At 35.4% G+C, this 14,622-nt stretch overlaps 2 protein-coding genes across 3 annotated transcripts; both read left to right on the top strand.

The window, feature by feature from the left end:
- The first annotated feature begins 19 nt into the window (after window positions 1–19).
- Window positions 20–4,563, top strand: LOC108202475 (uncharacterized). The gene is made up of 11 exons (XM_017370871.2): window positions 20–718; window positions 996–1,198; window positions 1,280–1,477; window positions 1,595–1,666; window positions 1,773–1,868; window positions 1,948–2,027; window positions 2,137–2,423; window positions 2,690–2,886; window positions 3,342–3,447; window positions 3,596–3,685; window positions 3,800–4,563. Exons 1-11 carry the CDS (start codon window positions 166–168, stop codon window positions 4,528–4,530), a joined length of 2,613 nt encoding a protein of 870 aa, XP_017226360.1. The 5' UTR covers window positions 20–165; the 3' UTR covers window positions 4,531–4,563.
- A 3,130-nt stretch (window positions 4,564–7,693) lies between these two features.
- Window positions 7,694–14,441, top strand: LOC108202951 (uncharacterized). Of its 2 annotated transcripts, none has more exons than XM_017371591.2 (12): window positions 7,694–8,406; window positions 9,028–9,230; window positions 9,308–9,505; window positions 9,841–9,912; window positions 10,585–10,680; window positions 11,072–11,151; window positions 11,305–11,380; window positions 11,682–11,892; window positions 12,321–12,517; window positions 13,042–13,147; window positions 13,333–13,422; window positions 13,546–14,441. In XM_017371591.2, the coding sequence occupies exons 1-12, from the start codon at window positions 7,884–7,886 to the stop codon at window positions 14,268–14,270; spliced, it is 2,577 nt and encodes an 858-aa protein (XP_017227080.1). In that variant the 5' UTR covers window positions 7,694–7,883; the 3' UTR covers window positions 14,271–14,441. The 2 variants fall into 2 exon arrangements, with proteins under 2 accessions (XP_017227080.1, XP_017227079.1); XM_017371590.2 differs by having other exon boundaries at window positions 7,754–8,406; window positions 13,039–13,147.
- Window positions 14,442–14,622: the final 181 nt, after the last annotated feature.

The raw sequence follows: 14,622 nt of genomic DNA, 5'->3' as shown, positions 1-14,622 counted from the left end.
CTTGTCCATTTCTTTTTTGTATGGGTCCAGACACTCTCACTCACCATGCCCATTATAATATTGCAAAACCAATTGCTATTTAACAAGTTACAATCTGTGCATGTGTGTTATTATGTTCTTGCATGTCTAATGACCACTGTGCCTTGATTCTGATTCAAGGTTATAATGGGTTTCTTGGATTTCAACAATCCTGTCAGAAACAGAACCTTGATGTTATGTTTTGTGCTACATTTGATGCTTTATTTGTTGATATCATGTGATTTTGTTGTGAGCAAGGAGTGTACTAATGCTTTTCTTCCCACACTTTCATCACACACACTTAGATATGAGTTGCAAATAACAAATAATCGGACGTGGGTAAATGAGATGTTTTCGCTTTACTATCTTGATCATAGCTCTCCTTGGGCTAATGTGATTCCTGGGAAGGTTTTGAGGGGGGATGATGAACTTGGTTGGAATTCCATGCGTGAGAAGATGCTTGGTTCAAGTGGATTCCGTGTTCCTCATTCTCTTCTCAAGGAATTGTCGTTGCATAATGTGAGATTGGACAGGGACTCGATTCATGGCCGGGCTCAGCAGACGAACTTGGATTATTTGTTGATGTTGGATGTTGATAGATTGGTTTGGAGCTTTAGGAAGACTGCTAATTTGCCAACTCCAGGTGCTCCTTATGGAGGTTGGGAGGCCCCAAATATCGATATTCGAGGGCACTTTGTAGGTTAGTATTTTTTAGTAACTACAACTTTAATAAAGATATGATATTCTGCAGAAGTTTGTATAGCTGCTTTAGTATTTATTATTTAGTTTAGTCTGTTTTCTTTGATATAATCTTAAATGCTGCCATGTTTGTAAGTTTATCAATCCTAATTCACCGTAATGGCTGTGCTTTACTTTTCAAGATTTATTGACATGATATAAATCTGCACTTGTCACTTATAATCAGACTGACTATATAAAAATCTGAGTACAATTGACCAGATTCTGGCAAAATTCAGGACATTTCTTGAGCGCTTCAGCACAAATGTGGGCTAGTACTCACAACGACGCTCTGAAAGAGAAGATGTCTGCGGTGGTTCTTGCTCTATTCGACTGTCAGAACAAAATGGGAACTGGCTACCTTTCTGCTTTCCCTTCTGAACTATTTGATCGATTTGAGGCTATAAAACCTGTGTGGGCGCCATATTACACCATTCACAAGGTACATGCCTCATACTCTTAACAGACGTGGTATTAGTGCTAGTTTAATTTAACCTCCTACCTCATTTGTAAAGTTTAACAGATAATGGCAGGTCTGTTAGATCAGTATTTATTTGCTTCTGATGCTCGAGCTTTGGGTATGGTGACATGGATGGCTGATTACTTCTACAATCGCGTAAGAAATGTGATTTTGAAGTACACCGTAGAGAGACACTGGCAGTCACTGAATGAAGAAACGGGTGGCATGAATGATGTCCTGTATAAACTCTATGACGTAACAGTATGTTTTCCCAGTTATGCCTTTTTCATTTGCCTCTTGTTTTAATACTTGTTGCATGAAGAAAGTATATCTTCCTCATTAATTTATAAACTTACCTTGTCTTGCAATGGTTTGCAGAAAAATTCTTCGCATTTGTTGTTGGCTCACCTCTTCGACAAACCCTGCTTTTTAGGTATACTTGCTGTACAGGTAGAGACCCCTATTTTACATATTTACTCTATGCTCCATAGTATTTGTATCTATTTGATTATTTGTTTGAGCTGACTTTATATATTCTGTGTCATTTCATCTTAAGGCTGACGATATATCGGGGTTTCACTCAAACACACACATTCCAGTTGTCATCGGTTCTCAACAGAGATATGAAATTACAGGCGATCCACTTTACAGGGTAAGTTGGGTTCATTAAGTCACACTTTTGTGTTTCTTGTTATTTCCAGCCTATGTACAATTTATTTTATCATTCACAGGAAATAGGGAGGTTTTTTTTGGATGTTGTGAATTCTTCTCATGCATATGCCACCGGAGGGACATCAGAATCTGAGTTCTGGTAGCAACTTTGTTTCAGCTTGTTTTTTCTAATAGATATTGAAGATTCGCGTTTATTTATCCATTTCTGCAGCTCTTAATTGATAATTTTTTTCTTCCTCTGAGAACAGGCAAGAACCAAATCGTTTAGCAAATTATCTACAAACTGAGACTGAAGAGTCTTGTACAACCTATAATATGCTAAAGGTTGCACGCCACTTATTTAGGTGGACTAAAGATACAGTGTACGCGGATTATTATGAACGAGCTTTTACAAATGGAGTACTCAGTATTCAAAGAGGAACAGAACCTGGAGTGATGATTTATACACTACCATTAGGCCATGGTCAGTCCAAGGCGGTAAGCCAGCATGGATGGGGAACAAAGGATAATAGTTTCTGGTGCTGCTATGGAACAGGTTTCACATTTTATTTGGAGCTTTTGTCGTGATAAAAATTATAGGATCTTTCTAATAACTCTTATAGGCATTACATAAAAATCTGAAACTTATGGACTGACATTTTTATTCCCGTGTGAGAATAATCTGCAGATTTGGTAAAGTTGTAGTTGTAGCATTGTCGCTTGTCTTTCTCTTGGGAAAGTCCTTAGCGGATTTCTTGTAGTTGTCATGTATCACTTGAATGACATTCATTATGGATTTTGTGTTTCCACTTTGTTGATCAGGAATTGAATCATTCTCAAAGTTAGGAGATTCGATATACTTTGAAGAAGAGGGACAAGTTCCAGGCATTTACGTTATTCAGTACATATCAAGCTCAGTTTACTGGGTATCTGGGGATGTTTTGCTAGTTCAAAAAGTAATGCCTGTTGTATCATGGGACAATCACCTTCATGTGACCTTAACGGTTTCCCCAAGACAGGTAAGTACAAACAGATGATAATCTTTTCTATCCAGTGAAACCTTTTCTCATTTCTTCTGTCTTTTATCATTGTCAATTTTCCACCTAAATTGGACAAGGCATCTGGATGTGAATTCACCATATCATCGTATACTAATTGCAGTTACAGGCAAGAAAAACCGACTAATTGCAGTTACAGGCAAGAAAAACCGACTAATCGTATACTAATTGCAGTTACAGGCAAGAAAAACCGACTAATTAGAAGGATTAAGATATATCTACTGAACCGGAAAAGAGTTGAAACAAATAATTTGCACACTTTGATCTCTTACTACATGCACGAATAACAGGCACGGATTATATTAGAGCAGCATATGAATTTAAGCACGGAATAGCATATGAATCTTTTTCTAAGACAGCATGGTTTTGGACATTGAATTTGAATGAATTCCTAATTCCTTTTATGGTTCAAGCAGACAGAAGCCAAGCGGTCAACATTAAACTTGAGAATGCCGATATGGACATATTTAGATGGTGCCACGGCAACATTGAATAAAAAACAATTGCCTCTTCCTAGTCCAGGTGTGATTCACTTATTATCTGTGGTGTTCTTGCATATATATTATAACTATTGCGAAATTTATTATCACATACCCTCTACAAACATTACAAACAGTTGTTTCTGTATTTTGGGTAATTCAGAGGTTAACACAATATTTACTTCTAGCAGGTAGTTTCTTGTCAGTAACTCGAAAGTGGAGAACTAATGACATTATCTCTCTGACACTACCAATGAGCATCCGAACAGAGGCCATCAAAGGTATATTTCTTTGTTTATGCATGCATATATGAGTATCTAGATTATTATAGCCAACGTAAACAAAACTAAGCAAAGGATATAGCAGAAAACTGACAAGGTCTTGATGATTACTAGATGATCGGCCTGAATATTCCCATGACAAAGCAATTTTATATGGCCCGTATCTTCTTGTTGGTTTGAGCGATGGTGATTATCATCTAAATCCAAAACCAGCTGATCCTCCCTCAGGATGGATGACTCCAGTTCCAGCTGAATACAATTCACATTTAATTTCGCTTACCAGAGAGTCTGAAGACTCAACACTCAGTCTCAAAAAAAATAAAACCAGCATTGTACTAGATCATTTACCTGAGCCAGGGGCAAACCATTCCGTCCATGCCACTTTTAGAATTGTCACCAAGGACAGATACCTGAACAATTTTACGACAAGAGAGATCATGGGGAGAGCAGTTATGCTAGAGCCATTTGATCATCCAGGCATGGTTCTTATGCACAATGGCGAAAATGAGAACCTTGAGGTGCAACCTGACTCAGATCATAGTTACTCAGTTTTTCGTTTCGTTGAGGGACTGGACTACAAGGAAGGGTCTGTTTCGTTAGAATCTAGCAGCCATAAGAGCTGTTTTGTGTATAGTGAGCATGAAATAGGTGCAGCTGTGAAGCTCAAGTGTTGTTTAAAGTCATTGGACAAGAGGTTCAAAGAGGCAGCTAGCTTTAGAGTGAGAGAAGGAGTTAGCAAATATGATCCTATTAGCTTTACAGCCAAAGGGAGCACAAGGAACTTTCTTATGCAACCAATACTTAGCATTAGAGATGAAAATTACAATGTGTATTTCAGTATCTAATTCAGATCAATATAACTGTTAAATTGTGATTTACTTTAAAAAAAAATTTGGATGCATGTTGTTTATTTGTTTTCTTATTTAATTTATTGAATTGGACCGATATTCCTCGAGCTGGGCCGCTTCGGGTTTATTTGGCTTTAAAGAATAATGGGTTTGTTCCACAAAGATAAGTTCTTATTTAAAAAAATATATATTTTTAAAATAATTTTTTTGATGTAAATATTAAAGTATTTGTCATTTGACAAAAAATAAGGATTTATTTTAAAATGAAAAAATTAAATAGTTTTCTTCATAAATAAGATCTTATTTTTGCAAGATTTAAGACTGAATTCGACAATAAATCCTGCTATACTTGGATAAAAATTTCCAGATGTCACAAAACATACGTGGAAGAAAATAGATTTGTAAAAATGAACATAAACATTATTTATTAAAATAATTTAGCGTTTTCAAGTAGCGTGTTTTTTTAACGCCACCATTATATGTAAGGGAAATCTACAAAACTACCTACCTTTTCTTTTATTGTTTTCAAAAATACTACCTTCCAGAATTATTTTTAAAAATACTTTTTCATAAAATTTTTTTTTCAAAAATACTTTTTGCAACTTTTGCAACCTCATTTGCAACTACAGGCGGCGCCAGCCGTGTTGCAACCTGATTTCAAGTTCCAGTTTTCAAATGTCATTTTCGACCTCATTTTCGGAATCGATATATATATATATATATATCGATTCCGAAAATGAGGTCGAAAATGACATTTGAAAACTGGAACTTGAAATCAGGATTTGTAATTGCATATATGGTTGCATATGGTTGTATTCAGTTGCATATGGTTGCATTCAGTTGATTCTATTGTAATCTAATGGCCCCGCCAGGGGCACACCATACATCTGTTGTTACTTACAGTTTTCAGTTGCATTTAGTTGCAACTGAGGTTGCAAAAGTTGCAACTGCAGTTGCAACCTCATTTGCAACTTTTGCAACCTCATTTGCAACTATATATAGTTTTCAGTTGCATTTAGTTGCAACTGAGGTTGCAAATGAAGTTGCAACTGCAGTTGCAAAAGTTGCAACTGCAGTTGCAACTTCATTTGCAACCTCATTTGCAACTTACAGTTTTCAGTTGAACTAGTTGCAATTGCAGTTGCAACAGTTGCAACTTTCCATTTTTATTTGCAACTTTTGCAACCTCATTTGCAACTTTTGCAAACTCATTTGCAATTTTTGCAACCTCATTTGCAACTTTTACGGCTGCGCCGCCCAAGGTTGCAACAGTTGCAACTTTTCATTTTTATTTGCAACTTTTGCAACCTCATTTGCAACTTTTACGGCTGCGCCGCCCAAGGTTGCAAATGAGGTTGCAAAAGTTGCAAATCGTATTTTTGAATTTTTTTTTTATGAAAAGGTATTTTTAAAAACAATGAAAAAGATGGTAGTATTTTTAAAAAACTAATTTTACAGATGGGTATTTTTAAAAAGATCCCTATATGTAATAGCGCTATCATAACCTAAAACACATGATACAGCGTTAATAAGTGGATTAAGGAATATATTCTTTTTTTTGCCAAATTAGCGGATTTCATTAATATTTTGAAACAAACTTAATTGGGACACACTTAATCATGCAACCAAGTTGAAAAATAAATAAACGAGTTAAATAATTAGTCGTTTTGATTCCGGATTGCTTAACTACTTGAATACAAATATTCTGAAAAATAAAAATGATAATAATTATTTTTCAAGTAATCCACCTTGCATCTCCACTGAAAATAGTAGTTTCACAATTGACCCTCATAGTAATTTCATAGATAGTACAAAGTTCAGAGTACTCAGTTGCAAAAATTGAGTTTAGAGGCCTCATGTCATGAACAAATATTTTTTGTGAAAGGTGAGCACATGTGATATTCACTACCGTTCCAAACACACCCAACTATAAACCTGCCGAAAGTGTTGTTGATGTGAGATTTCCAGATCTCTCACACAACCAACACATCGCAAAAAGCGAGACACATCGCACAAAGCAAGATACTCAAACACACAAAAACAATAACTCAAACGGAAGGAAACGAAAAAATCGTTTTTCAAGTTTTGTGCAAAACTCGATTTTATTGATGAAAAACAAAACAAAAGATGATATTTATTGATAGAAAATTAAAAAATAAGAAAAACTGTATTTTGTGGATGGAGAAGCGGATGATAGAAATTGAGATTAGCATGGGAGAGAGAATTGAGATGGGAAGAAAAGTGGAGGTGGAGATGGAGGCGATTAGGGTTGGAGGAGGATGGAACGGCCGACTCTTAGGGAATATTCAAAACTCGATTTTTTTGATGAAGAAACAAAACAAAAAATGATATTTATTGATAGAAAATAAAAAACTAGAAAAACTGTGTTTTGTGGATGGAGAAGCGGATAATAGAAATTGAGATTAGTATGGGATAGAGAATTGAGATGGAAAGAAAAGTGATAGAGACGGAGATGGAGATGATTAGAGTTGGAGGAGGATGGGACGGCCGACTCTCTTCAGAGAGTAGTATTTGAGACATTAATATTTCAAATCATGATGAGTAGACTTAACACCCGGTCATCTCAACCTTCAACCACCTTCAAATAGTGAAATTTGTAATTATGTAGTTCAATTCGGGCACTCAATTTACATTGACAACACCAAGAGACGAATATAGTCGGTATTAGAGATTTCATAGTAAACGATCTTTACTTTTTATTGCAAAGCAAGGTTGAAAAATGGTAAGAGATGAGTTGAAAGTAAAGATTTCTCTGCGGAAAGCAAAGCATCAAGACAAAGTGATTTGGACTCTTTCACTCTCTTGTAACTAGTTGTCCAGATAATGACACCCCATCCGTGATTCTTCTTCGTCTATATCCTCACCTACTTCTTAATTTCCCTAGAGTAAGTTATAAACACACATGCACACTCAATTATTGCCCATGTTCTGCATAGTTCATCACGGTTCATTTTATTTTCATCTTGCCTTTACTGTTTCATTGCTTCTTATATTTATCTCATGATAATAATAATAATTAATATGATATTTTTTTTGACGAATATGGTTTATAGCCTTACAGATGAACATCTGTTCTAATAAATTCTCGAGATGAGACGACGGAAGAATTAAAATGATATTTATTCTATTTGTAACTATCGAATTTATGATAGCAAAGCATGGTTTGCTTAAAAACAAGCCTTGACTTTCACGGGAAGGCTTGAAAGATTTTTCACTTGACTTGTCTCATTCTTTATCTGCTTTAATTGCTGTACAAAGTTGGTTGTCATCATTTTTTTCATAAGGTCAAGTGAAGTTTGTACTTTGGTTGATTGTATGCTCTTGGTTTCATGGATTTGTCAAGCACTTTCCATGTGTTCTTTATGTTTCTTATGTTTCTTATGTTGTACAATGTTGCTTTTGCTAAGGAATGTACAAATATTCCTACTGAGTTATCATCACATAGTCTTAGGTATCAGCTCCAAGTGTCCACTAACCAGACATGGAAAGATGAAATGTTTTCGCATTACCATTTGACTCCCACCGACACTTCGGCTTGGGCTAGTTTGCTTCCCAGGAAGATTTTCAAGGAGGAACATAGAGATAGTTGGATGATGTTGTATAGGAATATCAAGAATCCGGGTAATTCCAAAGTGGCTGGGGAATTTCTCAAGGAGGTTCCTTTGGATAATGTCAGGCTCGATCCCAGTTCGATACATGGGCAGGCTCAACAGACTAATTTGGAATATTTGTTGTTGTTGGATGTGGATAGTCTTGTTTGGAGCTTCAGGAAGAATGCGGGATTGCCAACTCCAGGTGATGCTTATGGAGGTTGGGAGGCCCCGAATGTCGAGCTTCGAGGACATTTCGTAGGTTGGTTCTGCTTTTAAACTCTATAACCTCCAGAACTTTTAATTTGTTAATGGGGTTCTGGTTTCATGTCAAGATGATATGCATCTGGTATTATCTTCAGTGATTCTGGATAAGGCCTGAGAGATATATTTATTTGTTCATTTATTAGCCGCTCTTCTTTTATACCCTTGCTATCAATTTAACATGATTACCCTTTTATTTTTGTGCAAAGAATTTACAGTAGATATTAATGCCCCAACAGACCTGGTACTTTATTTTTATACAGAATCTTTCACTGTTGGGGTCATCACCATCATCTATTTTAACATTTTTTCCTAATACATATTATATACTATCTTGTGCTAATGAGGTTTCCTGGCTTTTCCAAAAATATGTTCTGAAACACTCAATGCAATTTCCGGAGTTATAATACGTGTTTTTTCATATATATGTTTTTTCCATGTTAAACTTAGAATTCTATTTATTCATGTTAAATTTTAAACCCTGTTTCTTGAATCGTTGTCACATGGCTGTATTTTCTTCCCAGTACTATCTATAATTGCCTGCACTTCTAGTGTAATGTTTAGTTACATTTACTGTGGGTGTTAATCTTACTTCGAGGCTTTATTTTTAATAATGCAGGACATTACTTAAGTGCCACAGCACAAATGTGGAGTGCCACTCACAATGACACTTTGAAAGAGAAAATGTCTGCAGTCATTTCTGCTCTTTCTGACTGCCAAGAAAAAATGGGAACTGGGTACCTTTCTGCATTCCCTTCAGAGCAATTTGACCGTTTTGAAGCTGTAAAACCTGTGTGGGCACCGTATTACACCATTCATAAGGTCAATAAGGACTTGTTTTTCGGAAACTCTAGTAAAATTGTTAGGCTTCAGTCTTATTTTGGTGATTTCTTTAACAGATAATGGCAGGACTTTTGGATCAGTATTTATTTGGTAAGAGTGCTCAAGCTTTGAAAATGGTGACATGGATGGCTCAATATTTCTACGACCGTGTGCAAAATGTGATATTAAAGTACACCATTGAACAACACTATCGATCGCTGAACGAAGAAACAGGAGGCATGAATGATGTTCTTTACAACTTGTACAGCGTAACTGTAAGTAAATATTAATTCTATTAATACATACATAAAATTTTTAAGGATTAAGACATACCTTGTTCAGCAGTCCAGTCATGTTTCCTAATAAATCTTCAAAGTGCATTAGCGTCTGATACATTGCAGAAGTTCCAGTGAATTTGCTTGATGAACTAATGAATAAATCACCATTATGAATAAAACCAAGTAACACACTAAGTGAAAATTTCTTCTCTCTATTTTTCAACATTCGTTCTTCCTCCTATAAATATAAGTGAATGATTTTCTACATATCAAGTTTGTCGGATACACCTTAACATATGTTTCAACATTGTCTTCTTCCTTGCTCTTCGCAGGGGGATCCAAAACATTTGCTGTTGGCTCATCTTTTTGACAAACCCTGCTTTTTAGGACTCCTTGCAGTACAGGTAGTTATAGATACGACTATATGAGATTGTTATTAGATTAATGATATACACTCTGTACTGTTGATCTTGTATGTTCCCTTCCCTGCCTTTAAGATTTACACATTAGATACAAGTGCTTGATATCTTGGTCTATTGATGAAAAACAGCATTCAGTGTCTAAAGTCTCTCAAACTCTAATAGTATAAATTTACCTCGCTACCCTGTTCCTCATTTTACATATTTATTTCTTTTTGTTTCGCACTGGCTACTGATTTTGTATCTCCTCGGTAAATATTAGACCTTAGGAATAAACTGACACTTGCCAACTTAACACTAACTACAGGCTTTGAGAGGAGATATGATAATTAGTTGAAGTATAGAAAACGATCAGTCTTATCATTTAAAGTGATAATGATGCTTTAATATTGACAGGAATTATTTTTTTTTCACGGGTAGGAGTTCACAGGTAGAAGATTCTTTGTCATAACATATATCGGGATAGTACAACATGGTATATTAAAATAAGTTTGCACTAAGCTGTGCACATACCTATTAGTTAGTCACAGGAGAAAAATCTGAGACAATTCGGTCTAATATCTCATTGTCGATATTAATATTTTCCTCTAGCTTTTAGTCAAATTATGCACGTAGTCTTACTGCTGGCTTTGCTTAATCTTGTTCAATTGGCTGTAGGCTGATGACATATCTGGTTTCCATGCAAATACACATATTCCAATTGTTATTGGTTCTCAAAGGAGATATGAAGTTACTGGTGATCCACTTTATAAGGTAAGATGATGTTTTATTGGGTTGCCCTCTCATCAATATCTATATAAAAATAAATTAATTCTGCTAGCCTTTGACTTCATATGAACAACAAAGAGAAAGAAGCAATAGGGATTGATAGAAAAGTTTATATGGTACCAAAAGCCCAGAATCACACTCAATTCAGTGTAGCAATAAGAATCATATCATAAAACAGTTATGATAGATGAAGAAATCTTTTTAAGAGTTCTAAATTAAGTCCTCTGTCTAAAATAAACAATACTTGGGTCATCTATAAAATTAAAATTCTGCACCTTCTGCAAGTTCCTTAAAATTATTCCTTAGCATATTCTGTAATTATCTGCTGAGCATAAATACTAAAATTAACATAAATGTAAGTTTTTGTGCCTGCCAGGAAATAGGCAAATTTTTCATGGATGTTGTAAATACTTCACACAGCTATGCAACTGGAGGGACATCAGTATCCGAGTTCTGGTAAGCCCGCATAGCAATCACATTGTGATCGTACCATATATAAGCTCTCCCCTCATGTATAGACTTCATACCTTACATATTTACAATTATCTAAGTATTCTTTAATCTACTGTATACTTAATGTTTTTTTCTCCATTCTTTTACATGTAAAAGGAGTGAACCAAAGCGTTTAGCAAGCACTCTGCAGACAGAAAATGAGGAGTCTTGTACAACGTATAACATGCTTAAGGTATTACTTTGGAATTCCGTATACTAGGAAGAACAGAGAGATCTATGCTTTTGGTACTTCTTGACTTATGTATTATCAATTTTATATTCTTTTAGAAGTGTCTGCTTTAAGAGGAAAATCAGTTATTAGGTGTCAGGGGATGGGGGCACGAAGATGCAATGATGAATACTTTTAGTATTTGATACTAAGCAACAATTTGTCGCAAGACCAGCAATGTGCAGATAGTTTTTCTATGGTTAAAGTATAACCGATTTAAAACTATTCGATGTTTATGTGTCTAATGACTTATTAATTTTCTCAGGTCTCTCGCCACCTTTTCAAATGGACCAAAGACATGTCATATGCAGATTATTACGAGCGCGCACTCACTAATGGTGTTTTGAGCATCCAAAGAGGAAGGGAACCTGGAGTGATGATCTACATGCTACCACTTGGACATGGACAATCAAAGGCCAGAAGCTATCATGGATGGGGCACAAAGTTTGATAGCTTCTGGTGTTGCTATGGGACAGGTCTGACAAAATACTCATAAAAATATTTTAAGGAAAAGAAGAGATTTTTTTTATTTATCTCTAGCATTTTAATTAAAAGTCACCAAGTTTTCTTTCTTAATTATTTTTTCTTGCCAGGCTTATGTTTGTTCTTTAATGTTAATGCACCTATAGGGAATAATTTAGTCACTGTTCATATTCATTTTCTTTGTGCTTAATTGTGGTTACCCACTTTTTCCCTTGCAATCTTATATGCTACTCTGAGTATTAATACTTAATGTCACTCATAATTGACAAAACAGTGACACTGGCAATTTTTTCACAGATTACTATTTCACTGTTTTGTCAATTATGTGTGACATCATTACATTAAGTACTAATACTCGGCCTCATCATGATTACATTTCAGTCCGTGTATCAAGTTTTCACCCTTTTCGCCCTTTAATCAGGAATTGAGTCATTTTCAAAGTTAGGAGATTCAATCTACTTCGAAGAGGAGGGAGATGTTCCAGGGATATATATCATCCAATATATATCAAGCTCGCTAGATTGGAACTCTGGAAAGATCTCTCTTGCTCAAAAAGTAGAGCCTGTTAATTCATGGGATAATCGCCTCCATGTAAAGCTATCAATATTGTCAAAGGAGGTATGACTTGGCTTTATAGTTCCACTTCTAGCATGCTAGAATTCTCAGTAGTTCCTGGTTTTAATCTATTGTTATATGTATATGTGATAAAGTACACTTGTGCAAAATGAACTTAAAGATTTTCTCAGGCTTGCTAACTCGGAAATTTTCTCCATAGATAATGGTACATGCCAAAACACTTTCTTTTCAGAACATCATTCACAAGTTCATATTGATCTATTCCTAAAAAATATCACTCTTACTATTAGTGTAGGTGATCTCAAAACCAGATTGAAATGGTTGCCATTTTGACGACTTGTCAGTGTGCTAATAGTACATATTACAGCCTAGACAATGTCTTCAACAAAATAAAATACTATCGATATCATGGATTATGTCATTGGTCGCATGATTACCTCCTCATTGCATTAATGTACTTCTGTAGTTGTGTGTTTTCTAACTTAAATGTGGACCGGATTAGCAAAAATTAATGTAGGAAAAAGTATCTTCTATTTAATAGCTTTTTAGTTTTATGGTTTTAGCAGGGTTCAGGTCGAAAATCAACTTTAAAATTAAGAATACCACCATGGACATATTCAAACGGTGCCAAGGCAGCACTGAATGGCCAGGAACTGTCATTGCCAGATCCAGGTGTGGCTTATATCTCTTTCTTTTTTTCCCCATCCACATCTGCCAACTTCTGCCATGACTATTTTATTTCTTTATTTATTTATCTGGTTCTGGCAATGTGATTAACCTCGCGCGTCTTCAGTCATAAGTACTTTGTCTATCACATGAATTTCAAAATTTATTGAACATGGCACTCCTTGATGTAGGTAACTTCCTACAGATATCCCGACAGTGGAACATTAATGATGAAATTGCTATAGAGCTACCCATTAGTATCAGAACAGAAGCAATTAAAGGTACACTTATGCTTTATACAAAACAGAATAGTGACAGTAACCATATGATGATATCATACCTCATTACATTACATGTAAAACATTATTTTTTTTCATTATTGACATACTTACACTAATTTTCAGATGATAGGGCTGCTTATGCTTCAGATAGTGCCATTTTGTATGGTCCCTATCTTCTTGTTGGTCTGAGCAGTGGCGATAGGGAAATCAAAACAGAAAATTCTGTGTCGGACTGGATTAGTCCTATTCCAGCTGAATACAACTCTCATTTGATTACACTGTCGCACGAATCCACCAACACAGTCATTGCTAAATCAGACAAATCATTAAGAATGGAGACAACACCTGAATCCGGCTCAAATCATTCTATCCATGCCACATTTAGAATCATCCCGAAAGAGTTAACTTCCTCAAAAACTTCAAGTATAAAAGATTTTATTGGGAAATTGGTCATGTTAGAACCGTTTGATCTTCCTGGGACAGTTGTAGCGCATGGCAAAGATGGAAGCCTCGGGATAGAAGATTTCTCCAGTAGTAGTGCCTCAGTTTTCCATTTAGTAACTGGACTTGACGGGAGAAAAAATTCAGTTTCCTTGGAGTCTGGCAGTCTGCGAGGCTGTTATGTGTATAGCGATCCTGAACTGCTTGCTGATGTGAAGCTTGAGTGTATTTCTCGGTCTCGGGATAGTTCATACAATGAGGGAGCCAGTTTCACAATAAGTGATGGAATAAGCAAGTATGATCCCATCAGCTTTGTTGCAAAAGGAAGGTCAAGAAACTTTGTTTTGCAACCATTACATTCCATTAGAGATGAGAACTATGTTGTTTATTTTGACATTCAGTCTTAGAACTATTGACTAGATGGGAATGAAGAGAGCTTCAACTGATTCACATTTTCAGCATACGCTAAATTCGTAGGCAAAGGCAATTATCCTTAAATGTCCATGCATTGTTTGTGTTAAAAAATTAATATATTGTGATATTTCTGTTCTATAATTCACCAGAGATTCAGAGCCTAATTATTGGATTTTTAATTTATTTTTGACTTATTTTTTTATTTCAAGTCGATTTCTGATTTCATTAAACAATAATATATTTTTTAATTTAAGTCGAAAATGACTTAAAACTCGAATTTTAAACCTAGATAAACTGACTTTAGAAAAATAAGGAGTTTCATCCCAAAAAATGAAATTAATGTGA

This window comes from Daucus carota, chromosome 9 (assembly GCF_001625215.2).
Source record: "Daucus carota subsp. sativus chromosome 9, DH1 v3.0, whole genome shotgun sequence".
NCBI classification, from domain to species: domain Eukaryota; kingdom Viridiplantae; phylum Streptophyta; class Magnoliopsida; order Apiales; family Apiaceae; genus Daucus; species Daucus carota.
The sequence above is the reverse complement of the archived record's forward strand: the minus strand, read 5'-3'. Positions and strand labels throughout refer to the sequence as shown.

Bases quoted from the DNA above. Each gene is read 5' to 3' on its own strand.
- LOC108202475 (XM_017370871.2), top strand. From the start codon at position 166: ATGGGTTTCTTGGATTTCAACAATCCTGTCAGAAACAGAACCTTGATG. The intron at 1,478-1,594 runs GTATGTTTTCCC...AATGGTTTGCAG, and splicing joins ATAAACTCTATGACGTAACA to AAAAATTCTTCGCATTTGTT. The intron at 1,869-1,947 runs GTAAGTTGGGTT...TATCATTCACAG, and splicing joins CAGGCGATCCACTTTACAGG to GAAATAGGGAGGTTTTTTTT.
- LOC108202951 (XM_017371590.2), top strand. From the start codon at position 7,884: ATGGATTTGTCAAGCACTTTCCATGTGTTCTTTATGTTTCTTATGTTT. The intron at 11,381-11,681 runs GTATTACTTTGG...TAATTTTCTCAG, and splicing joins CAACGTATAACATGCTTAAG to GTCTCTCGCCACCTTTTCAA. The intron at 13,148-13,332 runs GTGTGGCTTATA...TCCTTGATGTAG, and splicing joins ACTGTCATTGCCAGATCCAG to GTAACTTCCTACAGATATCC.